The sequence below is a fragment of the Procambarus clarkii genome, chromosome 83, assembly GCF_040958095.1.
Source record: "Procambarus clarkii isolate CNS0578487 chromosome 83, FALCON_Pclarkii_2.0, whole genome shotgun sequence".
Classification (NCBI taxonomy): Eukaryota; Metazoa; Arthropoda; class Malacostraca; order Decapoda; family Cambaridae; genus Procambarus; species Procambarus clarkii.
The window spans coordinates 6,523,114-6,550,763 of record NC_091232.1 but is presented as its reverse complement, the minus strand read 5'-3'; the positions used below and the strand labels follow the sequence as shown (position 1 = coordinate 6,550,763).

At 40.2% G+C, this 27,650-nt stretch overlaps 2 protein-coding genes and 1 long non-coding RNA gene across 8 annotated transcripts in view; 1 reads left to right on the top strand and 2 right to left on the bottom strand.

Annotated features, from left to right (window-relative positions):
* Nucleotides 1-258, top strand: part of LOC138358443 (uncharacterized) — a 236,345-nt gene extending 236,087 nt beyond the window's left edge. For both annotated transcript variants that reach the window (XR_011225378.1, XR_011225377.1), the window contains one exon: nucleotides 135-258. This is a non-coding gene — a long non-coding RNA (uncharacterized lncRNA). The remainder of the gene's footprint in view (nucleotides 1-134) is intronic.
* Nucleotides 104-16,159, bottom strand: CstF50 (cleavage stimulation factor subunit 1 Cst50). The gene is made up of 10 exons (XM_045759380.2): nucleotides 15,759-16,159; nucleotides 14,416-14,546; nucleotides 13,761-13,966; nucleotides 11,908-12,141; nucleotides 11,138-11,353; nucleotides 10,804-10,899; nucleotides 9,311-9,404; nucleotides 8,721-8,852; nucleotides 5,789-5,946; nucleotides 104-184 (listed from the first exon to the last, which is right to left on the bottom strand). The coding sequence occupies exons 1-9, from the start codon at nucleotides 15,830-15,832 to the stop codon at nucleotides 5,837-5,839; spliced, it is 1,293 nt and encodes a 430-aa protein (XP_045615336.1). The 5' UTR covers nucleotides 15,833-16,159; the 3' UTR covers nucleotides 104-184; nucleotides 5,789-5,836.
* A 1,417-nt stretch (nucleotides 16,160-17,576) lies between these two features.
* On the bottom strand, nucleotides 17,577-26,392 carry LOC123768695 (3-galactosyl-N-acetylglucosaminide 4-alpha-L-fucosyltransferase FUT3). 5 transcript variants are annotated; one of them, XR_006774126.2, is made up of 7 exons: nucleotides 24,675-24,772; nucleotides 23,805-24,073; nucleotides 22,877-22,964; nucleotides 22,141-22,276; nucleotides 18,934-19,650; nucleotides 18,205-18,462; nucleotides 17,577-17,930 (listed from the first exon to the last, which is right to left on the bottom strand). XR_006774126.2 is itself a non-coding variant. In XM_045759382.2 (6 exons), the coding sequence occupies exons 2-6, from the start codon at nucleotides 23,938-23,940 to the stop codon at nucleotides 18,274-18,276; spliced, it is 1,266 nt and encodes a 421-aa protein (XP_045615338.1). In that variant the 5' UTR covers nucleotides 23,941-24,073; nucleotides 25,939-26,392; the 3' UTR covers nucleotides 17,577-18,273. The 5 variants fall into 5 exon arrangements, 4 of the variants coding, with proteins under 4 accessions (XP_045615338.1, XP_045615337.1, XP_045615339.1 ...); XM_045759382.2 differs by lacking the exon at nucleotides 24,675-24,772 and adding an exon at nucleotides 25,939-26,392 and having other exon boundaries at nucleotides 17,577-18,462; XM_045759381.2 differs by having other exon boundaries at nucleotides 17,577-18,462.
* Between the last annotated feature and the right edge of the window lie 1,258 nt (nucleotides 26,393-27,650).

The window sequence follows — 27,650 nt, the reverse complement described above, 5'->3', positions numbered from 1 at the left end:
AAAAACCAGAGTAAGGGATAGGCCTTGCTGAGCCTATCTTAAAAGATAGGCTGTTAGGATTTTGTGGGATTATTATTAGGCATTGGTGATAAGAAAAGTAGTGTCCCTGTTTAATGTTTATTTTTCTTTTACAGGTGATTGTCTCTGGAGTTTTCTTGGCCTTTTGGATCTTCTGTCCCACAACCTGAAACAGTAATAAATATTAGATGTATTATAAATACTATGTAAAACTTATTAAATAAAACAATTTTAATGAAACTACTTTATATACCTTATCCTGAAATTATGCTGGAAATTATTGTTTACTACTATTGATGCAATGGTTTAAACATCTGAAATTTTTTTTACTTTGAAAATAAATACTTGGTAAAATTTACACCTATTTGTAACTTTACATTGGTGCATGCAAAATGCATTGAAAAGATGTAAAAGTGGACTACCTATTCAATTTACATAAACTAACAAATATTGCAAATTAGTCTGAAATATTAAAGTGGAAGAAACTTTAGTCAATATTTTAGTTTTCGTATTTGAAAGTAAATTTAAAGCTATGCAACACCTAAGCTTTAGTTAATTTAATCATAATTTTTAAATCTACAAAACATTAGAAAAGTGACACTGAAGCATCTATACAACATGGTTTTCACAGTCTTTGGTAACTTAAATTTAATCAAAGCTCTTAAATGATTTGTCTGCCAAACTTGTCAGATATTCTGAAATATTTTACCTAGATTAAAACCATTGTTTGAAAGGGCAAAACAGATTACTGTCAATTAGTTTGACCTAACATCTGCAAGGTCCTGAAGGAATGGAATTTTTTTTTGTAAAACTTTGCTAAAAACAAACTCTGCCTAATGAACCTGCTCTTTTTAGAAATGGTAATTGCAACATTACCAAAGGCCATTGTTTTAATAGCCAAAGTACCAAATGAAAGACCAAGAAGCAACAAACAGGTACATGGTAGAAAGGACAAAAGAATGGTTATGAGGACCCTTTCATTTGTTAAAGAAATGACTGGGATAAATGCTGTCATACCACAAGGGGTCTTAACCCTTGTCATATACATCACTGACATTAATCTAAATATTACCAACCACAACAATTGCTGATAACATGTTATAAAAAAAAATAAATATAATATTGAGGCCTTAATGCAGATCTCTAACTCTACAAATAGTAACAAGACTGGCAATTTCTTAATATAAAACAGAAAAAAATCCAAGACCTTGCATGTGAGCCAGAACAATCCATATCACAACTACCACATTAAAATGAAACAACAATGAAGGTAAGGTAATTACCAAAAGGCACCAAACTGGGAAGGCCATGTAGCACCATCAAAGTGCAAAATAATCAGAGGGCGCTAAATATCACCAACAATGCCAATACGAGAACAAAAAACGCATAAGGCGAACGATATCAAAAGTATCCGATTCACCTAGAATTCTATCGAGGGACGGTCGGAAGGGAAGACACACGCTCGTCCTGGAAGTCAGGACATTCAACAAGGATATGCACAACTGTAAGAGGGACAACGCAATTCGGACAATAAGGAGCAGGGCGGCGCTCCATTAAGTGACCGTGGGTTAAGCGGGTATGACCAACCCACAGCCGAGCCAAAGCAGTGTCCCACCGCCGGTTACGGTGGAAGGCCACGGGGACACACTAAGTTTGAGAGTACGCAGCTTGTTACCAACAACCCTGCCAACGGGGAAGAATGAATAACAGGATAAAAGTCGGAATAAGGAATACCTTTACGGGAGATGGGACAAGAATGGATAGCTTCCTTAGCGGCAGCATCCGCACGCTCATTGAAACACCAATATGGCTGGGAACCCAGCAAAACTCTACTGATTTAAATTTACTAGAAATAAGAAACACCTAATGTTGAATCTCAATGACCACCGGATGGACAGGATTAAAGGACCCTAAAGCCATGAGGGAACTACGAGAATCAACTACAACCACAAAGGAGGAATGAGAATGAGAAAGCAAAGAGCATAGAGAATAGCATAAAGTTCTGCCATAAAGACGCTAGCCTCCGAAGGCAGGCGACACATGTAAGTACGGTCAGCAAAAACAACAGAGTAGCCCACACCATCCGCAGACTTAGACCCATCAGGGAAGATGGAAATAGAGTGGGAGTGCGAAGAAAAGTGCTCAAGGAAGAGGCTTTTCAGAATTGTAGGAGGGGTAAAGGCTTTAGTAATACAAGTCAAGGACGTACAAAACTTGGGAAGGGGGACTCTCCACGGAGGTAATGAAGGAACAATACGAGGAGAAACATTAGAAATATGAACAGAAAGAGAATCCTGTAAGCGAGATAACTGGACAGAAAGTGGGAGACAATGAAGAGGAACCACAGGAGGAGGAAAAGTCAATGCACGACAGAGGCGAGAGGAAGGATGTTGGAAGGACCGTGCAAGATAGCGAAGATAGTAGCGATCACGGCAGTCCTGAAGAGAAAGCCAGTGTCAACATACAAATTAAGGGCGGGAGTTGAACGAAAGGCACCAGAGCCGAGACGCAACCCAGTATGGTGCAAAGCATCAAGACGGCAAAGAGTAGAAGGAGAAGCAGAAGAGTATGCAGGGCAACCATAATCGAGTTTAGACAGGACGAGAGAGGAGTGTAAATAGAGGAGCGTGCGCCTATCCGCTCCCCAAGAAGTATGGGACAAAACCTTAAGGAGGTTAAGGGCCTTAGAGCATTCAACTCGGAGGCAAGAGATATGGGCTGACCAAGACAAACGAGTGTCAAAGACTAACCCCAAAAGCTTCGCGGAATCCCTGTACACAATGAGATGACCATAAAGCAACAACAATGAAGTAAAGGTCCTTTCAGTAAGAATCTATCATTCACTGAAAGTTGCTGCAGTTAAAAATAAAAGAAAATACAAGTCCCTAGAAATAAACAAGCAACCTTTTTGACTAAGGAAAAGAAGGTAGTTATTCTACTGTATAAATCTAAGTATTCACTTAGATAACTGTATCCAAGCATACAGGTTCCCCTCCCCCCCCCCCCAACTTCCCTTTCAGAAAAACATCTACTTTCGAAAAAGTTTAACATTGGCCAACAAAAATGATTCCAGAACTAAATTGCCTAATACCAGGAACAACTGAGAGCCATGACAAACACTGCAACCCTCTCCTACCCCCAAGTCTTATGCTATTTATGATCCAAGGTAATTTGAGATACTATACTATACTTCCTACAGACGAGTCTAGTGAGAGGGTGATCTCCTGGCGATTAAATTGAAGCACGATACAGGTGTCAACGAACATCACTCAGCCCACTTGTCAGCACAGTGGATAACTAATGACATCATAATCTGCAGTTTTGTATGCCTCCCTGTGGCCATTTAAATCAATAAAACACAGGGTTGTGGCAATGTTTACAGCATAAGGCAAGGTATAGAGCAATCCTGGAATGCCATGTAATGTGTAGTCCTTGAATGTGCTTTAGGCAACCAAATTGAATAACAACATTTCTGGTGTTCGGCTATATAATCCGACTTTCTCATTCGGTATAATGTTTTAAACCTAAATAGGAATTCACTTTAAAGGTCAATTTATTTGGTAAGTGCTAACCAGATTCCAAATTACTGAGCTCTGAAAGTACTACAAGGCAAGTTTAACCGAATGAGTGTTTGCCTATCCATACCCCCATGAGGTATGTGACAACACTGAATAAAGAAAGGGTCTTTGAGCATTCACCGTGCAGGTATTTGACATGACCAATATAGCAAAGTGTTAAAGATCATTCTAAGCAGTTCTGCACAATCCATATACTATCAATTAATATAATTGTACAATGGTGCTTGGTGGATGATATTTCCTATTAAAACTCATTGGACAACTGTTTGTATTAGACATTTTAAACCTACAAATGGTAGCCCTAGATATCGCACTACAGTATTAATTACAAGATGAACAATGTAAAATCAATACCACAACAGCAAAGGATGACGGCTTTTCAACAACCGACAAACACGCAGGTCTAACACCAGCCATCCCGAGAGAGGACGTCCCAAGCATGTACACCCCACAACTTTACATCACCTTTGCTACCTCACGCGAGCACGCAACAGCATGAGGATGCCATACTCCCAAACCAACTCCATGCACTTTGAGGCTTTAACAACTCAACATTTAAAAAGTTGATTTAAAAAATCAAACACCTCAATTTTTCCCTAATTAAATTTACTAGGGAAATGCACACCAAGCCATGAAACTTACAATGAAGATGAACAAACTACACACAACTGTCACCAAACTTCCACATACCACCCCCCTCTCACTCCTGCCCTCCCTCCTTAGGTGCTCTGATTGGCTGAGCACCTGAGCCACCACCACTCACCTCTTGTTGTGAGAGCCTAAAGCATGTTTGGTTGCACTTTAAAAGTTCCCGAGTGTACTTGCCTAATTGTGAGTACCGCCTGCCCGGTTCACCATTTTGTTTTTCAATCTACCTCAATTTACCCCTTTACAGTCAAATATTATGCAAAATTCTGTTTAAGACTTGTCCCTTCTTAACTTAAATAACTGCTTTGGCCATCTGCAATCTTTCTAGGTGGGTAACAATGACTCTTGAGGCCAGAAAGGACTTATCAGATGGCGATCATAACAATACGGTACACACACAAAATCACAACCTGATATACACCAAGCAGAAAATCCACTGGAGCTGTGAGGCGACGTAAACCCTTGCCCAAGGCACTGGCAGCTGCATACTCTACCACAGTATATTACTGACTTTGTAAAAGTCTTACAACCGGATTTCCCCATAAATCACAGCAAGTTTTGAGGCCACTCCTTGAGTCAACGTCTTACGTAAGACCTACAAGCACTCAGGTGAAGGCTGAAGCAGTTCAACACCATACGCCCCAACTTCAAATACACAGTTGAGAGGCGGGACCAAAACGTGATTTTCTGTGTGTGCCTGAAGTTGGGGCATACGGTCTTGCTTCACACTTCACTTTCCAAGATTCCTCCACAGGAATTTTAAACCTAATGCTAGACCTAAAATCAACTCGGGTTCACATGCGCACCACCGACAAAACGACCCTTTATAACTGGTCTTGTAAGCGAGGCAACAGCAATGTTTGCAGCTTTAACTGAAACTCATACAAAGGACTTAAAAAGTGAGACATGAATAGTAGAATTAAATTTTTTAAGATGTGATAGGAAACAGGCTACAAGGGGGTGTCACCCGGCACATCAAAGACATCATCTGCACAGAGCTGCTAAACATCACAAATGATATGATGGAAACAGTGATAATCAAAATAGAAATTCTAAATCATTGCATCATACATCCTTTTTTGCAATACTGTACATACTACAAATTGTATACATATACCCTGTACTTTTCTTGTATATGCCTCATAGTAAGCTAGATTCTGGCCCAGGCAACTGGTAGGCAATGGATGGGTCTCAGAGGTCTAGTGTGTTTAGCATTGGGCCAAAGAAAAATATTCATTACATCATAAATAAAAAAAAAAAATATATACTGTATATCATATTTAGAGTATACACATCACTGTATAAATTTAACATGCCTTAACAAAAGGGGTAAACATCATTAGGAATTGGTATCTATAATGTTTAGAATCCAGGGCTAGACAAGATCAAATTAATTCACGTATGTGCAATATTTTTAGTCAAAAAACAACTTTTGTAATTAAAGGGATAATTTTTTAATTAAATTAATACAATTTAAATCTTAATTACAGCTATGAATGTCAATTAAGACCATTTTACTAGTGGTGATAATGTACTATTCTTACTTTGTTATCAGATGTGGTGAAAATTACGTTGTCTTAATTATGCAAACATTAATGGACATTCCTTCTGTACCAAAACCGTGCACGGTAGTCGTCAGAACATGTAATGAATGCTGGAGAACATGGGGAATGAACCATGTGTCTCACTGGTCCATTATGCCCTGAAAAAAATAATTTAATAGTTTATCACATTTATATATACAGCATATACCCTGCAACCACCAAAATCTGGACTTCATTATAAACAGATCAAGTTCACCCACAGAATTTCCTCTTCAAAAATTTAGATTTCATACAAAAAAATTTAGAAGACACTGCAGTGGAACATGGATCATAGGTTCATTACAAAGTTCTAGTATTTTTATATAAAAACAAAAAAAAAATTCTGAAGGAATCAATCAGAGGCTTCCCAAAACCTAGTGACACAGATCTTCACACAACTTTTGTGAAATATATATGATAAAGGCACAATAAAATTTGTACCAAAGCAGAGATGCAGAACTAGGAAACAGGATTGCTTCAATAGAAATTGCAAGAGGGCCAGAGACCAAAAGACACAACAGAATCAATATAGGAAATGGCCAAACCCCCAAACATACCAGCGATACAAAGATGCAAGAAACAACTACACAGCAGTAAGGAGAGAGGCAGAAAGAAATTTTGAAAAAAGGGATAGTGGACAAATGTAAAACAGAACCAGGCCTATTCTACAAATTCATAAACAACAAATGGCAGGTAAAGGATAATATCCAGATTGAAAATGGGAAACAGACTCACGGAAAAGGAAAAGGAAATGTGTGAAACATTAAACGAAAGTTCCAAAGTGTGTTTGTACAAAATGAAATCTTCAGAGAACCAGACAATAAGAATTCTAGAGAACAACATAGAGCACATAAAGGTGTCTTAGAGATGAAGTGGAAGATATGTTCAAGGAGCTAAGTAAGAACAAAGCAATTGGTCCAGATGGAATTTCACCATGGGTTCTGAGAGAATGTGCATCTGAACTCAACATTCCACTTCACCTGATTTTTCAGGCATCCCTGTGTGTACAATAGTTGTAGCAGACACGTGGAAAAAGGCTAACATAGTTCCAATCTACAAAAGTGGGGGGCAGGGAAGACCCCTTCAATTATAGACCTGTATCGTTGACAAGTGTAATAGTCAAAATGTTGGAAAAAATAATAAAAACTAAATGGGTAGAACACCTGGAGACAAACGATATAATATCAGATCGTCAATATGGTTTTCGATATGGAAGATCCTGTGTAACAAATTTACTTAAGTTACCAAGTATCAAGCTAGTTATCTTAGTTATCAAGCCACAGAGATTTTAGAGGAAAGGGATGGTTGGGTTGACTGCATCTATCTGAACCTAAAAAAGGGTTTTCGGCAGAGTTCTACTTACGAGGTTGGTCTGGAAACTGGAACACATTGGAGGGGTGACAAGTACGCTGCTATCATAGATGAAAATTTTCTGACCGATAGAAAAATGAGGGCACTAATAAGAGGAAGTGTATCGGACTGGAGAAATGTCACAAGCAGAGTACCACAGGGTTCAGTTCGTACACCAGTAATGTTCATTGTCTACATAAACGTTCTACCAGATGGAATACAGAATTATACAAACATGTTTGCTGATGATGCCAAGATAATAGGGAATATAAGTAACTTAGATGATCGCCATACCCTTCAAGAAGACCTTGACAGAACATGTATATGGAGCACTACTTGGCAATTGAAATTTAATGTAAATAAATGCTATGTTATGGAATGTGGAATAGGAAAACAGACCCCACACAACTATAAATTATGTGAGAAATCTTTAAAGAAGTCTGATAAAGAAAGAGATCTAGGTGTAGTTCTAGATAGAAAACTATCACCTGAGGATCACATTAAGAACATTGTGTGAGGGGCAGATGCTACACTTTCTAACTTCAGAATTGCTTTTAAATACATGGATGGAGAAATACTAAAGAAATTGTTCAAGATTTTTGTTATACCAAAGCTGGAATATGCAGTGGTTGTATGGTGCCCATATCTAAAGAAGCACATCAACAAACTGGAAAAGGTGCAAAGACATGCCACTAAGTGGCTCCCAGAACTGAAGGACAAGAGCTACGAGGAGAAGTTAGAGGCATTAAATATGCCAAAACTAGAAGACAGACGAAAAAGAGGTGTTATGATCACTATGTACAAAATAGTAACAGGAATTGATAAAATTGATAGGGAAGATTTCCTGAGACCTGGAACTTCAAGAACAAGAGGTCATAGATTTAAACCAACTAAACACAGATGCCGAAAAAATATAAGAAAATTTACTTTTGCAAACAGAGTGATAGAAGGTTGGAACAAGTTAGGTGAGAAGGTGGTGGAGGTCAAGACCATCAGTAGTTTCAAAGCGTTATATGACGGTGCTGGGAAGACGGGACACCACGAGCGTAGCTCATCTTGTAACTACACTTAGGTAATTATAAACACACACACCCAGGAAACAGCCTATAACAGCTATCTAACTCCCATGTGCCTATTTACTGCTAGGTAACAGGTGCATCGGGGTGAAAAACTCTGCCCATTTTGTTTCTTGCCGGCGCCAGGAATCGAACCCAGGCCACAGGATTGCGTGTCCAGCGTGCTGTCCACACTGCCACCAGAGCCCCCTGTGTACACATGTGTGTATGTGTTCATGTGTACATATGCATACATGTTTACACATGGAGTTAAAATTCCCATTTAAAAAAGTCTAACTATTATGAATTTCCTAATAAATATTTGCTAATCTTCTTAAGATCTTGCACAGCTCATAATATCCTGAAATGTCCCTAATATGTCACTGAAATGTTCCACAGATATATTTCAATGTACTGCTTAGTAAAGTTACAAATTGTTTTACACACGTACATATATAAATGGATATGTGTATTCAACATTTTCTTACCCAAGGAGAGCAAATTTTTCCGTTGAGCATTGCGAGCATCCCAGGCACACAGTGAAGTAGTTGCTTCATCAGGAAACATCACAAAGTCTTCTGTATGGTTGAACATTGCATGGGCACTGTGTTCTTGACGGCCTAATGAAAGTAGATAAAACAGGACAGTTGATATAACAGCCTTAAAAATTTGGAAAGATTTGGCTCCCTGAACAATATTTCAAAGTTAGGAGCCGGGACCCAAAATTGAAAGTTTACAATAGGCTGTTGCCCACCCCAGTAAACAGTCCCATTCCATGTAAATGGGAAATACGATGATAAAGATTAATTCCTATCTAATATACAGTATAATAAAACACTTTATATTTTAGTTTAGTTCTGTATTAGTTGTAGTATACAAAATAGTGTTAATAACTATACTCAAAATCCTTGGAAGCAAACAAAATAAAAAAATTAATAATTTTACAAGTTCAAGAACATACCTATTATATAGTTGTGATATAGGGACAGTATATAGTTGTGAAAATGAATAGAAAAAAATTCTTTATAAAGCAAATTATGCCAAACTTCTCCACTTCAAGTAAACGACATGTACTTACCAACGGATCCAGCACCAGTGTATGCAATAAGACAGCGCCCTGTTGAGAGCTCCCATAACTTCACAACACTGTCCAAGCCAGAAGACAGAATGTACTGGAAACAAAGCAAAAAATAAATAAAAAATCCCTAAAACAACTTTTATCATAATTGTCCATAAAATAAATTCTGATACATTATAGGGTACAAGTAACTACAGGTTTTCACTCATAGGAATAACAAACTTTTAATAGTAAAATAAATATGTAAGGGAAGAGGGAATACCAAGAATTTGACTTTGGGTCAAATCAAATTCTTGGTATTCCTTGCACATACTTGTCCAATCCAGAACAAGAAATCAATTATTGTATTATGTAATGAAATGCCCTTTTCTAGTGGGATCAACTGCAGGTTTCCAAGCAAACCATTGGTCTGGCCAAGCCTTGGGGAGATGCACTAAGCCTCCAAGACTCAAGTCTCACCTACCTGGAGCCAGTACCAGAATTTGGTTATCTTTACTAATCAAGGAGAATCAGATATCAACCCAAAGCTAAGAAAAAACAGTACAGAAGCAACTCAAAACAAGCCACTGCTTTAAGAAATAAGGTACCCTTCAGGTAACAAGGTAAATGATCAACAAGGTGTAAGCACACTAATTGTTATGGACCCCTTCACAAGCTCCCCAACCTGTTCCTTTTTTTTCATGGGAAGGAAAGGAATAAGGCAGAAACAGGGAGTAACTGAGGGTCCCCATGAGAGAAATGTGTTTCATAATATTCTATGTTTGAATAAGAGGGTCAGAGGTAAGGGGGCACTCACAGGGTGCCAGATATCAAAGTGCAACAAGCACAGCAATATACAGGGACACCCTCAGGCACAGCCAAAGATCAACGCCCAAATAGACCACCCAGAACATCACCCACCTTCCCCCCCCCCCTCCAGAGTTCAAATGGCAACGAAGTAGTCAGGAAACAGAGCGAGAAAGAGAATTACTGTAGTCTAAAAAATATCGAGGAAAAACATTTTATGAAAATGCCTTTAAAGCAACATCAACTCCAGCTGTTGGCCCACTAAGTGCCCAATAATACTATACAGTGAACTCAAAGACACCACATCCATTTGCCATATCTGTACCACACACTACAGCATCATGTACAACCCATGATGCTAAACAATACATTCCCTGCAGGACCAGGACCCCACTGCTTCATCCAACTCAGTTTAAAGTACAGTATTTCCTGCAATTTGCCATTTAATAAATATTTGAAACATTCATTCTTAAACCAATTCATCTAGCCTCATTACCAACCACTTCTCACACACTGTTCACACACAATCCCTGCCTGTCCCTTTTCATCGCCTTCGTCTCCTCCTATCTTTACAATAACTAGCACAGTATACACCCTCTTAACCACTATTATAATACGTTTACTTAAAAATTACCAAATCATTTCTATAACTCTCCAAAAGTCTATGAATCACTGCCTACTTATACTAATAATACTTATAATCTTACCTTTCCATTACGAGAGAAGAGAACCGAGCAAACCTCAGCCCCATCATGGCATTTTGAAAATGTCTGAACACAACGTCCTGATATGCCATCCCATACCTGTTGAAACATCCATTAGAGGTGGAATATAATATACATTACAAGGCCAACTATATTCTATACTATTCAATTATTCTATACTATAGAAGGCCAACAAGAAAAAAATTCTTTATAAAGCTAAAGCTGAAATAATGCAAAATGTTTGACAAACTTCAATAAAAGGCACTTCATATTTTTGGTTACAAATCCATCTTCTAAATAGCAATTATAATTACATATCAATAACAGAATTGTTCACCTTAACATCACCATCTTTGGAAGCCGATGTACAGACTCTGGCATCTGCTGAATATCGCACAGATGTGAGTGGGCCAGTGTGGTGTTCACGAGGGTATGGGCAAACATAACACTGACCAGAGTTTATGTCATAAAACCTCACCACAGCCCCCTCTGTTGCCACAGCCAAGAAATCCCCACTAGGATGAATTGACATACTAGTGACTTGCTCAGCATCCTGATGATTACATAAATATAGATTGGTTTCATGTTATACATGGGCAATATGTGCAATAATAATGGGATGTTGGCCCATCAGTGTAAATGGAGGTGGTACCTTATCCCATTTTCCTAGTTATGTACTGTATTTTAAAGTGTTCACCAATAATTCACAATTTTCCTAGCAAAATACTGTATTTATGATTGTTTAATATGTGGGAAGCCATTTCATAATTTTTAAATTATCCCAAATTATGTGCTAAAAAAAGTAATACAACCCATTCTCAATTCTACACCATTATTCACTTCCCAATACTGTACCTGGTGTGGTCTTGTACCATGAAGGTTTTTGTGAAGGATCTTTAGAGAAACTGCTACCATACACAATAAAATTCCATCCAGTGGTAGGGGGAGGGGGTCCTGTCTGATTAAATCCATTCAAATGAGACATCACTTAAGATTATAAGTTCTTAATGCCATCATAGTGGGAAACAACCTATTATATTGCAGGTCCACCCAATGCATAAGTAGACTATGCAATGAAAATGTAAAGAAATTTGACAAAAAACTTACAGTCAAAGTTTTGAATGCTTTCTTTGCAGATGTCTTGCTAAAATCAAACATCTTAACATTTGTATCTCTGCTTCCAGAGATAAGAATTTGTTCCCGTGGGTGGAATTCGAGACAGGTTATTTCATCCAAATGATCATAAAGGGTACGGATAACAGGGTGACCCACTACAGCATCTGGATGAAGCTCTACTGCATCTGGGTCGCTCTTGGCCAGCATACGATCTACATCTAGAATCTGTAAGATGAAAATAAGTAAAATTTGGATATTTTTAAAGCTTGAAAAAGATATTTGGTTAGCAATATCTTGGCTAGTGTCAAAACATACAATAGGAACAGCACAGGTCATATGGGAGATAACAGAAGCAATATTGCCATCTTTAATTTTGGCTGAAAGAAAACTGAAACTAATAAATTTGCATAGTGGGAGAATTAAAATGTAAAAATCTGAATAAGAACATAATATATTTTTATAACAAAACAAGATGAATATGATATGTATGAGGAATGGCAGGTTCATAAAAAGATTAACAAAATCAAGCACTGGATGTAATGAAACACATTCTTTGATGGGGCTTCTCCCGTCAAATTACTCTCCAAGTAAAGTGTTAGCCCTGCCAAATCTTAAGCTTGGGGATCAGAAATCAACTCAAAACCAAGAAAAAAACAAAACAAGCAATGGTTTGGGCATTTACCCCAAGGCAATGATCATTTGCCTTGCTACCCTTGGGTAGCTAGATGTTGCTACTGCTCGGCTTAGACTCGGTTACAAGTATCTCTGGGAATTCTCATTATCTGCTGATGTAGAGCTGACCAAATGTAAACTGTGTCAACAAAATTATTCGCACATCCTCCGTCACTATGTGATGGAGTGCGAAAAGATACGTGAATTTAGAGACAATTCTATAACCAATGTTCCAGCGATGTGTAAATATTTCATTCAAAATGATCTGCTACCAGAAATTTTAGCCAAATATCCCCAGTTTGCTAACTGTAGGTAGTAACCGAGTGATTGTAACCTATCCACCGCTGCCCACTGGATTGGAGGGCGGTGTGCAGGACAAACATATAAATTGTGACACTAGCTCTCCACATATGTCAGTTGCTTAATTTAGAACCTGTACTTGAGGTCGATCTCAAACCCATTGTTGATGTGACGACTTATATTGAATTTTATAACTAGCTCATCAAGATTGTAACTTGCTTAGCTAAATGAATTGTGGGGTTCAGTCCCTGAGCCCATTATGTGCCTCTGTAACCCTTTCCACTACCGCCCACAAGATGGGTATGGGGTGCATAATAAATGAACTAAACTAAACTACCCGTGGGTTTCTAATTTTCCTCAAACGGTTGCATGCTCTCTTGCCATTATGCTTTCTGGTATGTTTTGTCTCTGTTATGAGCTGTTCTTTGATCATCAAGCTTCCCTCAACTTACAGAACCAGTTTCTGGTCCTGGCTCCCATAGGTAAGGGAGAGTCTCGGATTCTAATGCCTCTCCTTAAGTCTTCGTTGGGCCAGTACTGTACTTAACTCGGGCAGCTATCGAGGGAACACATCCAGAAATAAACATAAGAATAAAGGCAATTGAACATAAGAACAAAGGCAACTGCAGAAGGCCTATTGGCCCATACGAGGCAGCTCCTATCTATAACCACCCAATCCCACTCATAAACATGTACAACCCGCGCTTGAAACAATCGAGGGACCCCACCTCCACCACGTTAAGCGGTAATTGGTTCCACAAAGTCAACAACCCTGTTACCGAACCAGTATTTACCCAAGTCTTTCCTAAATTTAAACATATGAAGTAGCAAATGAAGTAAACACTTTTTATATAACTTGTGTGCATTCGTACCTTAATAGAAGCATCAACACTTCCAGTTGCCACAAGATTACCATCCAGCGAGAAGGCTGCAGCTCGACACTTATCCTTGTGCGATGTGACATATGCTGTCTCGTACATAGCTGGCTCTGGAGCACTGGTCTGGGGTTCCGTTTCATACTCCAGGTCAAGGCCAGGCCCAAGGGTGTACTCCAAACGATTAAGGGGCCTTTCCACCTCTAGATATTATAAGCAATTACTCAACAGCAAAGAAAAATAAACTTTTCAATGCAATGATTAACTAACATTTCATAATACATTACATTTATTCTGGTTTGATTGCTTCTGTTTCTGATAACCAAGTAACTTCAAATGATCCTGCAGAGATGCTAAAGAAATTTAATACCTGTGACATCAGTGCTGTACATATATCATGCCTGACAGTCCTGTGACCTTATATCAATGTAGTAGTTCACATTCCCTCCGACATTTTGCAGAATGTAAGATCAAATACAAAAATTTTTACCATCATGACCAAACCAATCATTCTAAACAAAAACCCAGAAATAATATCCATGTTTCTTACCAACTACCTTAACTTTTAGCATTAAAAAGGCACAAGTAATTTAGAGGTGCAAGATACAGAAATACAATTATACTAAACCTTAAAAAATTATTATTGAAATACCATGTTCATGCTGCAAGCCAATATTCAATAAATTCATGAGCCGATCTGAGGGGGAGACAGCAGTAGCTTCTTGATCCACCACAGTAGCCAGTTCCTGAGCATATGTCTGGTGTCCATCATAAAACAGCTGACTGAAAAAAAAAGAGGGAGTTCAGTTAGAAATAAATATACTTCTTTGTATTTACCTGACTGCAGGCCAGCCCTAGGGTTGTTGGCACCCCTATAAGATTTTAATCCTTATGCTGGAGTTAGCATAGATTAGTTAGTTACCGGAGTCAACCTAACAATCCAAAAGCTGATGATGAATCACAATAGCATCGCTGAAGAAATGACGACCAAACCACAACTCAGAAGATTGAGAAACAACAACGTTTCAGTTCATCCTGGACCATTATCCACTCATGTAACAATGACCCGACTTGATAATGGTCCATGACGGACAGAAATGTCATCGCTTCTCCAGTTATGGTTTGGTCATCACAACCTAATCGAACCAAGCCCAATAAACCTTAATCTAAACCAATCCATCCTAGCATAATATATACGGTTTAAGCAAACAAAAACTAGATTCATCATATCGTCTTGTGTCCCACACCCTCCATCACCGTGTGATGGAGTGCGAAAAGATATGCGAATCCAGGGACAACTGTATAATAAATGTTCAAGAAATGAGTAAATATTCAAAATTATGCTACCAGAAATTTGGGCTAAATATCCCCAGTGTGCCAACTAGTAATATTAACTAGAGTAGTAATCAGGCGATTATAACCTTTTCACTGCTGCCCACTGGCTAAAGGGCGGTGTGCCAGACAAACATATCAATTGTCTCCCCACATATGTCCTGGATGTCAATTATGTCTCCACATATGTCTCCACATATGTAAAAACTTGCTTAATTTAAAGACTATGCTTGTGGTCAGTCTCGCACCCATTATTGGTGTGACTATGTGCATTAAATTTTGTAACTAGCTCATCAAAACTGTAACTTACTTAGTTAAATGGTTCATTTAGCTAAGTTAAATCTAAATTGGGGTTCAGTCCCTGAGCCCATTGTGTGCCTCTGTGACTCTTTCCACTACCTGCCGGCGAGAAACAATGGGCAGAGTTTCTTTCACCCTATGCCCCTGTTACCTAGCAGTAAAATAGGTACCTGGGTGTTAGTCAGCTGTCACGGGCTGCTTCCTGGGGGTGGAAGCCTGGTCGAGGACCGGGCCTCGGGGACACTAAAGCCCCGAAATCATCTCAAGATAACCGCCCACAGGATGGGTATGGGGTGCATAATAAATGAACTCCGAAACGACCATTTAATGAATCTGTATCGCAGAAACAATGCTAATGCTCACCTGATTATCAGCTTATACATTAACTCCCTTTGCTTAGTCTTGTTCCTATCTTCTTTCTTTTCCTCCTCCTTCATTTCTTTAAGTTTGCTTGAACTGCTAACTCTTCTTTACGGTATCTGCAGTTGGCGTAGTTTCTGTTTTTCCTTCCCGATGGCTGCAGGACACACTAAAGCCTTCAGTCCTCCTCAGGTCGTGTTTGTTTACTCAGACTCAAGTTAATAATAATAATCAGACTCAAGGAATGAGCAAGACTAGTCACTTTCCCATAATATAACCGAAATATGTGATATGTTGATGCCACTCCAGCCCCCGACTATAACAACGTCATCTATTGGCAGAAAAGAGAAATGTTAAACTAGGGCGGTTGTGTTAATGTTGCCTGGAGATATGTAGTATTACAGAAAACAAAACAGATCGTCACTTTCGCGCTGACTGGTCGAATTTGTCGATACACCAAAATAATCGATAGATAGAGCGACAATAGAAGATTGGACATTGGCAAGGTATTACATATCAAACAAATTCAGCTGTCGTAATGCACTTCCGGCGGTACCAATGGAGTGGGTAGGAACCATCAGTGTAAATGTTTGGGGGAGGGAGAGTTCTAGGACCAGAGCATCACTCTGACTTCAGGCATTGCGCTTTACTGATATTGTGCATGGGTTGTTCTTTAATCATCTTCTTTGGTGAAAGTGGAGAGATAATTATATGGAAATGGGTGATCTTCCATGGTACAGGAAAGTGCCGTTATCTCTCTCTCTTGGTTCTTGATCACGAACCTGATATATCTTGAGTTCAGTTGCAGTTTTTCTGATTCATTTTGACGGATGCTGATCGTGGATAAAGAAGGCTGAGAGGGTGTCAGTACAGGGGGTAGCCTAAGAATCCTAAGACTAATTAAGGTATAGATTTCAGCTATTCGATTACCTACAGATGGGATCTTGAGGTTTTCCTCATGTTTAATAATTTGTATGGTGGCATTAGAGGATTATCTTCATGGCTAGGATTGCACCCTTAATAGCCCTTCAAGCATTCTTTTGGAGACTAAAGCAAGCGGAGGTGCAGCATACTCTACTAATATTCTGATATAAAAGGTATACATAGTTTTTACTATTTTCCCATTTGCGCCTAGCGATGGGGTGATAGCCTGCCGCAACCTTGAGAACTTGAATCTTTTTCTTCATTGACAATCCAGTTTGGCTACAACGTGACCATATAGTGGGACTTCAAGATCATGGTATTTGAGTCTGGTTACATTGTCAAGCTGAGATCCATCATATAGTGCCTTCCACCGACAACATTTAATGTTATGTACTTTCATATACCCAATGTACCTTCTTGTATATAAATAAATAAATAAATAAATAAATAAACAGCTGCTACTTGTAAACAGTTCCTTCTTGTCTGGGTGGACGCTGAATCAAAATCTTTGTTTTCTCAGCTGAGATGACTGAGCCTAGATTCTAATATGTGCCTAAGACAGAGATAAGAATATTTTGGATGCTGATATGGATCATTATATCAGCATGGTTAATTAAGTGTTCATTGGGCCTCCTAGGCACGGAGCTCAGGAGCGCATTTATTAATACATTAAACAGGGTACGATTAAGGACATATTCCTGTGTATTTCCTAGTTCATAGAGTGGTGTAAGGGGTGAGAGACAGAAAAAAGAGAAGACCATGACATGCATACATATGCAAATTATGCACTTAAGAGGACAGCCTCGCCATAAATGCATTCGTAATGGTAAGATCTTTCACTCTCTAAATATTTAGTGCATAATAAGTGTCATACGTTGAAGGGTAGGAAAGGTCTACTGAGTCTTTAATCTTTATTAAGTTAAATATTTATCTATTAAGTGTAAAATTAGGTATGTCTAATTATGGGGACTGCCTGTAGGCACATATCTGCAACCCCAGTGCTAGAGAAGTCACGCCTCATAGCTGCCTTCCAGGAACAAGTCACACCTCACAGCTGCCTTCCAGGAGCAAGTCACACCTCACGGTTACCTTCCAGGGGGCAAGTTACATCTAGCTGCCTTCCATGGCAAGTCACACCTCACAGCTGCCTTCTATGGCAAGTCACACCCCTACATCTGCCTTCCAGCAACGACAGCGCTACCACATCATCCTGCCTTGGGTGACGTCACCTTCTGCATGATCCAACTCATGCTGCAAGTTCAAGTTCAAGTATGTTTATTGAGACAAGAAAGAAATACATCTCAAAGGGATAGAGTAGCTTAGGCTATTTCTACCCTCAACTCATGCTGTTGCCTCCAAGTTTCCACCTCCCATCTAAACACTCCTGTACCCCACACTATGCTTTCTCATCTTAATTAACAATGAAGAGGCTAGTAGTGTGTTCCTTCGCCACGTACTTCATATCCCTACAATAATAGTACAGTACAACACACATATATAAGTGATAACACCAGCATCAACGTACGTATAAATAGTTCATAGCATCCAGACATTTTTCTCACGTAATCTACGTGAATTCAAAAGAAATCTGTATTCATATACATCGTCCGCGGCCGTCTGAGGGTTGAGACTGCGCTACAAACCAATCGTAGAAGTCATCGATCACATGGTGCTGGTAAAATTTGGGATCGTGAAGGCGAACGCAGAGGTGGCATAGGCTACGCTCCCCGCCGATGGTAGAAGGCTGGTAGTGGCGCCTCCACGCTAAATACTTCTGGTATTCCTGAAAACACAACATGTGGAATCATTATTTATTATATTTATTGATTTATATTTGCACAGTTGGCTACAGGAGATGACATCTGTCCTCTTGTTAGTATATTTAGGGCTTTCACTTTTTATAGATCATCTTTGCCTTACCCTGCTAGCTTTCAATGCAACACGATCCGCCTATCGATTTACAATGAGGTTCTCCGGATTGAACCCGTTTACTTCGACTATGAGCCGAGGACGTAGACTACTGTGCTACATATAGCATATCATCACATAAACAACAAATAATTTTTTATTATGTAAACATTGAAAGTAAATTAACCATTAATGCATATTTTTAGGTTGAGTTTGTACCGTTCACTTGTAAAATAATTTTTATGAAATTTAAATTCATAGTATACAAAATTCTCTTTGTTATTTTTGTTTCAGTGTCGCTATCTCACTATTATCGTTACAAATGAACCAAGCACGCATATCTTACCTTCGGGTTCTCTGCAATTGCTCTCAGCTTGACCGCCAGTTGCCTGGGCCTGTAATGCTGAGCATCAATGTAGGAGTTGGGTGGCAAGGCAGCCGAGTAGTTAGCAGACCCAAGCACAATGGGCACAATCGGGTAGAACATGAGGTTGTACAACTTCTCCGTTACATAGTCAGTGCAGAGGGAGCTCTCAAAGGCCAAATAGAAGAGATATCCTTCGCCAGCAGCTTGTAAACAACGATCTAACGTCGGGTCATATCTGTGGTCGACGTACAAGGAGTGACCACATTCCAGAGTGCCGCATTTGCCATAAATGTCAACAGAAATGTGTTTTTGGAGGGCTTTTGCGTACTCTAGACGACCACTGTTTGCCTTGCAATTAGAGATGAAGGCCACGACCATCTTACGCGCGTGAAAGTTGCCTGGGTGTATGGGTGGAGGGACTCGCCACGATCTGGGCAGAAGAGCGGCTTCGTCTTGATGTACGATAAACCCGTGAGGCACCACTACGTCCGCGTCTCTGCGATAAAGCATCGTGCGGTTGAAGATGCCGCCGAGGGTTCTGTAGTCGGTGTGGTGAATACTGTTGGCTCTGGGGGGCGCCTCGAAGGTACTGATGATCCAAGGCTGGGTGGGGTCGCGGGGCGCCAGCTCCTGCAGAAGGCGCTGTCTGCTCGGAATGCCTCGCAGGTACACTACCACAGCGTCAACGCTGCTCATCTGCAGTGCAAAAATTTGTCTCTCAGTTCAACCCACTCCCGCCACCAATCTTATAGAAAATGAACTCTACATATTGCAAGTTGTCTTCCAAAACTGATAATACGTAGATATACTTTTGTACTATTAATTATGTAGAGGGCCCGAGAAAAAAGGTAACCAAATTTAACTCCTAATTTAGTACATTGTGTACTAAATTAGACCTAAGATTGCTTATGTTGACCCCAGGACAAATTAGATTAAGCTCATCGTTAGTCTGTTTTCACATGAACATGCTCTATATATACTTTGTATAAATACAATTATTATCATTATTATATAGGAGTTAAGGGGCAAGGCCTCGGTGCAAGCCTATATGCACATCCCGCTGCCTTTAAGACAGTTGCATTTCCAGTTGCATCAATGGGGTGGTGTAGGGAACCATCAATGTACATGGTTAGAGAGAGGGAGTGCTCTGTGAACAGAGCATCAATATGGCTTAAAAATATAGTGGGTGGGAACAGGAAGCAGGAAGTGGTAGAGACATGGGAGGGAGGAGGAAGGAGACTTGGGGGGAAGGAGGAGGGAGACGTGAGGGGGATGGAGAAAGAGTTAAGGTGGGGGGAGGGAGTGAGAAGCAATATCCGTTGCTCCGTCACTTGCCTCCACCACAATGACGGGGTCTTCCTCAAATACTTGTTCTTGCCTGGCTGAGGCTAACATTAGCTAGGAGAGTGTAGCGTTTTCTGAGAGAGATATTTGCTGAGTGTAATGTGTGCTGAGTGCCCGGGCCTATCCTAACCCATTTGATGGTACTTCTATTCTTGTCTGAACCCTAACAGGCTCCCAAATGTAACAGCAAGGTAGGTGTAACATGTGCCAGGTAACCTTAAGATATAGGAAGTGAATGTACATCGGATGTCAAGAATTGGCCCATATGCCTCTGTACATTTTTGTTTTTAGAAGCTCGCTAGGGTATGCGACCGGAGAGAAGAGTATTGTCCTCTCGTGTAATACACTGCGTTTTTTTTTTTTAGATATACACAAGAGTTGTTACATTCTTGTACAGCCACTAGTACGCGTAGCGTTTCGGGCAGGTCCCTGGAATACGATCCCCGCCGCGAAGAATCGTTGTTATAGCCAAGTACACATTTTACTGTTGAGTTAAACAGAGGCTACAGTTAAGGATTTGCGCCCAGTAAATCCTCCCCGGCCAGGATACGAACCCATGACAAAGCGCTCGCGGAACGCCAGACGAGTGTCTTACCACTACACCACGGAAGAGGGAGTATCAGAGCGGCTCACAAACAGTGACGTTTCCTATGTTTGGTCGATAGGTTAGGTTGGCGCGTTTCAGTACACCGTTGTCTGTCCGCTGTGGCACCTGGAGAGGGTGGGGTGGCGTGTGTGACACAGCTCCTGGACTCAAGCTCACGACGCGGAACACCTACTTCCGCCTCGTGTGTGTGTGTGCTCACCTATTTGTGTCTGCAGGATCGAGCTCTAACTCTTGGACCCAAAGTCAAAAGTCACATTAAACAATAAAAGTTTAGCGTAATTAAGGATGATAGAGAATCACTTACAATTAGTTTGGAGACGCGTACACATCTGACGTGTGTGTGTATTTACTATTTGTATTTACTATTTGTGTCTGCAAAATCGAGCTATTAGCTCTTGGACCCCGCCTTTCTTAACAATCTATTTTTACTCCATTATATCTACTACATACATTTCTTTCTAACACACACATCCCCAGGAAACAACCCATAGTAGCTGTCTAACTCCTCGGTACCTATTTACTATGTACTCACCTAGTTGTGCTTGCGGGGGTTGAGCTTTGACTCTTTGGTTCCGCCTCTCAACTGTCAATCAACTGGTGTACAGATTCCTGAGCCTACTGGGCTCAACAAATCTACATTTGAAACTGTGTATGGAGTCAGCCTCCACCACATCACTGCCTAATGCATTCCATTTATTAACCACTCTGACACTGATAAAATTCTTTCTAATGTCTCTGTGGCTCATTTGGGTACTCAGTTTCCATCTGTGTCCCCTTGTTCGTGTTCCACCCGTGCTAAATAGTTTGTCTTTGTCCACCCTGTCAATTCCCCTGAAATATTTTTAGGGGTTATCATGTCTCCCCTTACTCTTCTGTCTTCCAGGGACGTGAAATTCAGCTCTCTTAGTCTTTCCTCGTAGCTTATACTTCTCAATTCCGGAACTAGTCTGGGGGCATGGTCACCAGGTGGCACACATGTGTGTGTGTGTGTGGCACACGTGTGTGTGTGTGGCACACGTATGTGTGTGTGTGGCACACGTGTGCGTGTGTGGCACACGTGTGTGTGTGTGTGTGGCACATACATGTGTGTGAACGCGTGTTGAGCATAATTAAGTGAACACGTTGAATACAACGACCCCGGGATGTAAGGCACACAACCGACTGAATCACACACCGCGCGGACCATGCTACACAACAGTCTACATACGTGCCTCACAGAACTGTGTTCCACGTACCTGGGAGACATTGACGGTGAAGCTACATGGTCGAGGACAAAGACCTCGGGAGATGTGAGTGAGCTGAGACATCCAGAACTCGTGGTTATACGGCTTGGACCACAGCAAGAATCTTGGAACCTCACCAGACCTGAACCTGTGAGAGAGAGATGAGGCAAATGAGAAAGATATTTCTTATCGAGTGGACCTAAGAGGGGGTAGGTAAGGTAAGATAATTATGAGAAAATGCTAAGCATTTTAGAGGGATGTGAGGACAGAATTGAAACAATAGGACTGGACGACGAGCTTAAGGAATGAGGCTCATCTATTTGAACCATCGAGGACTCAACGTCGACTTGCAAGAAGCGAGACTGTCGCTGTCCTGAACTCTCTAAGTGGATGTACGACCTAAGATATGATCGAGCTTAAGAAATTTCTCAGTGATAAAACATGAATCAGAGTGAGAAAAGTATGTGCACTCACACAAACACGCACATTATATATATATATATATATATATATATATATATATATATATATATATATATATATATATATATATATATATATATATATATATATATATATATCCACGTATATCTCCTCGTTGCTCTACCGCTCAAACTGAGCGTTCCGTAGACACCTGGGGGGAGTTAGTGGGGGGAGCCCCTCCCCCCACTAACATATGTGCAGTTTACCTATGTGCAGGTGTTGACACTATCACGGACAATGACTGGGAGGGGGCGCGGGGGCTCACCTACGTGCAGGTGTAGAGGCGCTGCTGGAGGCCTGGCTAGCAGAGCGGAAGGCATCCATGAGAGGCAGGAAGTACTGGTCCTCAAAGTCTGCGGGTTGAGGAGACGCCATCAGAATTACACTTATAAAAATTAGTCATAAAATGGTGATCCGTCCCCAGTATATCTGACAAGATAATTGTATTGTTTCTTGTGTATCGGGCCAACGATTGGTCTTCTTCAGGATGCAAACCACAACAGTCCAGAGGTCACGACCTCTTCGCAGGGTGCAGTCGCACCCTCCACAGATCTCCAGTATCAGCTATTGATACTGTTAATGGCTCAAAAGGGCCACCACTTAGGGCTATTCATGCCCGTGCCATCTTTTGGGTGGCTGAATCTTCATCAATCAATCACAACAGTCTCCTAACTGTAAACCTCAGGTGTAAAGAAACGTTTTCAAACGTCCCATCCTGCCCGGGAATCGAATTCCGGACCAATACTCTAATTAACAAATACAATCACCATATCCAATATTTCGAGGTTCTGAATTTTTGTTTTAAGTGATATTTTTGCTTTTGCCGTAAGGTTTTTATCTGGCTGGTCCGCTAAGTGATTGACGGCTTCAAACCCCAAATGGTCTAGTATAACATTGCAGCTCGTTCTCGGATACAAAGATCAAAGCTCGTTAATCCAGCCGTCAAACCACCTGTTTTTTTTTTTAATGAAAAGCGGTTTACACACGACTAACAACTGATGACGTCCGAACACTTCCGAGACAAGTGCTTCGCTCGCGTAAGATAATATTAAAGACTGGCATCGCCCTGTTTTCCACTCTCACGCGACGGGGAAGCAATAGCCAGGTGGAAAAGTTGTAACATAATATAGTTATCAATTTGCCAAGTTATAATGAAATATTAGAGATTAAAGTACATGAAGTAAGCAACATACCGTGGTCTCCTTTGCTGGGAAGGTCGCTGCTATTCCATTTGGTTATGCCAATTAAATACGGCACAAATGTAAACCAAAATAACATGCTCAGTATGACAACCAGGAAGATTACATCCTTGAAGTGCCTGAAGATCATCTTCTACAGTAGTTTATTATGGCTTGAAGATCAGCGAGGAGACTCTCTGAGGGACCACTGACGGAGTGTACAACACCAGCGGCAGATTTAGCAGAGTCGTACTGGAGGGCTTACCCAATGAGCGTGGGGGGTTCTAAGTGCCCGAGATAATATGTGATTATTGAGGTTCATTCATGTATTCTATTGTTATTATTGACAATTAATTATCATTAAGTTACACATGTACTATGTGTAACTTAATGATGAGTTAGTACATTTAACTTCTATATTTGTTGTTTTACAATTTGCTAATTTACAATTTGCTTTGCTGGGTCGCTTGACCCAGAAATTATTTGACATATTTTAAACTCTGTAGCTAGTTCATGAGTGCTGTAACCTGTTTAGTAAATACAATGTTGGTTCATAATCCAAGGCACTTTAGTAGCCCCACATTGTAGCGTTAAGTATTACAGTATTTCCCATATTGTGGCAGATCTTCTCACTGTAATAGCCTCCCCTCATACTGCTGTAGTCACAGTCTTGATGAACTAGTTACAAAATTCAATACACATCGTCACGTCAACAGTGTGGTTTAGACCGACGTCAAGAACAGTCCCTAATGCAGAAAACTAGCATGATCAGCAATGCATTAAATCCAAATACTAGTTATACAGACATCTTGACTCTTGACGTTCCATACACTAGTTACCACACCCACACACACACACACTTATTGTACACATGTAAGGTAATACCCGGCACGCCACGGCATCGTCCCCACACACAGACAGTCACGAATACTATGATACTGGAATTCGCGCAGAAGCGATCTATACGCTACAAAAATAGTTGATAACTCTCCTGGCATTATTGCCAGCGGCTGCAATACAACTCAACGCCAATCGCGGACGCAATCAGATTCAGATTCTATATTCAGGTAAAGGTACATCCATTGAGTTACATACATAATGATGGATTTAAAGATAGAGCTAGTACATACAAGTACCTAAAGCCACTAGTGCGCGTAGCGTTTCGGGCAAGGTGAGGGCGGAAAAATACTTAGACTAAAACTTAATAGTAATTGAGCTTAAAGTATAAATTGCGTTGAAAAAGTATAAAAAAAGGTGGTAGGGGGGAACAAGGCAGAGAATAGCAATTATACAAGTTGGTCAACAAACAACATTGATTACAATAATAAGACATGGGTTGACATTTAGGGGTAAGGTAGGTTACATTGGAGTTTATTAGGTAGTTTTTAGTTTTTATCTTAAACTGGTTGAGAGAGGATCAATAGCAATAATTTCACTGTTGCTGCCAACGGCAGCTAGTTGATTGTGCACTATATATATACTCATTCTGTGAGTAGTTTCAAATGTATTACAGAACACACAAAAGATCTTAATGAGACCTCAGAATATATTTTACATTGGCTTGTGGAATTTATCTGCACAACTTACAATTAATTATAATAAAAGCTAGTAACAAACTTCTATGAATAATAATATATTACTTTACAGTGATGGAAAGTCATTTTGATAATTCTTTCTTTCCTTTGTCCTTGACACGTATTTTTAAACAAGTTCAGTGATAATCTTTGTAAATGTTTCCATACAGCTTCCAGTCTTGATCTCATTTTAACTCTCCAAGAAGTGGTTTGCAATTACTCTTTCATTTACCTGAGGGCCACTATCTCTCTAGTGGCCTCGACGAGGACAGGAAGCCGGCGGTTTGTCAACAAAAGAGAGAGAGAGAGAGAGAGAGAGAGAGAGAGAGAGAGAGAGAGAGAGAGAGAGAGAGAGAGAGAGAGAGAGAGAGAGAGAGAGAGACAGAGAGAGACAGAGAGAGAGAGAGAGAGAGAGAGACAGAGAGAGACAGAGAGAGACAGAGAGAGACAGAGACAGAGAGCGAGAACCGAGACGGAGACCTTATGACACAGTGAGATGAAGCCTTCGACCATTGCCTTTTCACCACCCTCCTGATACAGGTAATCATTCTTACAACAAATCACCTCGACCTTACCGAATTGGTACGCAAGGCTGTTGTCGCGACCGAGTCAAGGGTGAGGGAGGATGCTGACCTTCCTCAGATTTTCAGTTCCAATGTGTTTTACAGTTATTTTTCTACACTGCACTACACCTTGCCACATACATATAAAACATCATCACGAGACGTTTTTTCACACAAGTTACAGCCCCGCTCCTGTGCCAGGTAAGTCAACTACGGGATCACCATAGACCGTGCTACTTAGAACGTTTTATTCCGAGTAGCTGAATCTAAAATAACAACTATAATTACACTGTTTTCTTGCGTAGATGTAGATGCAAAATATATAAGCTGGAAGGTGTCTCACTGTGCGTGTTTATGTGGCTTTAGCAAGAATGTACTGCTAAATTACTAGCGTATGTACTTTCACAACTCATTGTACTTTCTTATATCTGAATAAATAAATGAATTAATAATCAGTGGCACAGGGAAAACCGCGACTTTGAGGGGAAACAGGGCACGAGGGCTATTTCACGCGTCAGGAGTACTTGGGGCCAGGGGCAAGATTCACGAAGAAGTTACGCAAACACTTATGAACCTGTACATCTTTTCTTAATCTTTGGCGGCTTTGTTTACATTTATTAAACAGTTTACAAGCATAAAACCCTCCCAATCAACTGTTGTTAATGTTACAAACAGCCTCCTGGTGCTTCGGAGCTCATTAACTGTTTAATAATTGTAAACAAAGCCGCCAAAGATTAAGAAAAAGATGTACAGGTTCGTAAGTGCTTGCATAACTGCTTCGTGAATCTAGCCCCAGAAGGTCCTTTAGTGAGGTGAGGACTGCTTTCATCACTATTCAGACCCGTCGTTCGAGATGTGCTAATAGGACAGCCCTTCACTACTCCCCTTCGTTGAGCCCCTCGAAACTGCCACATTATTTATTATTTATTATTATTTATTTATTATTTATTTATTTATGCATATACAAGAATGTACATAAGGAATGTGAGGATACAAATATGGTAATTACAGTCTTGTAAAGCCACTAGCACGCGCAGCGTTTCGGGCAGAAACGTGATGTAATACCAGATGTAATGTAACACATGATGTAATACCTGTCCCCATTCCTAGCCAAACCACACCTCCCCAACATTGATTGATGATTGATAAAGATGAAGCCACCCAAAAGGTGACATGGGCATGAATAGCTCGTAAGTGGTGGCCCTTTTGAGCCATTACCATTATCAATATACGATACTGGAGATCTGTGGAGGTGCGACTGCACCCTGCGTGATGGGAGATGTCTCCCAACAGTGAGCATTCCAAATATAAACTATATAAACATGAGGTAGGACACACACTAACACTATACATGTGAGTGCCGTTATCCATGATTTACGAGCATTTCAATTTTGAACTTTGTAATTACTTCATATACGCACTAATACTGCGATATTCTTGTGTTCTACACAGTTTTCAAGTTCACACTTGTAAACTAGACTTACATTGCAGGTTTTCCCCGATTTCATGTATGACCAACCATCCCGTGAGATGGGGATACAGTATTTGATAAACTTGTATCTATCTCTTGATCTATAATTCTTCATATAAAATATAACAATACATTGCTGTGTGTATCTTTGTAACTAGCAGTCAAATATTGTTATTTGCTTAGCTAAACGAACTAGAGGGTTCAGTTCCTGAACCGATTATGTGCCTCTGTAATCCTTTACACCACCGCCCAC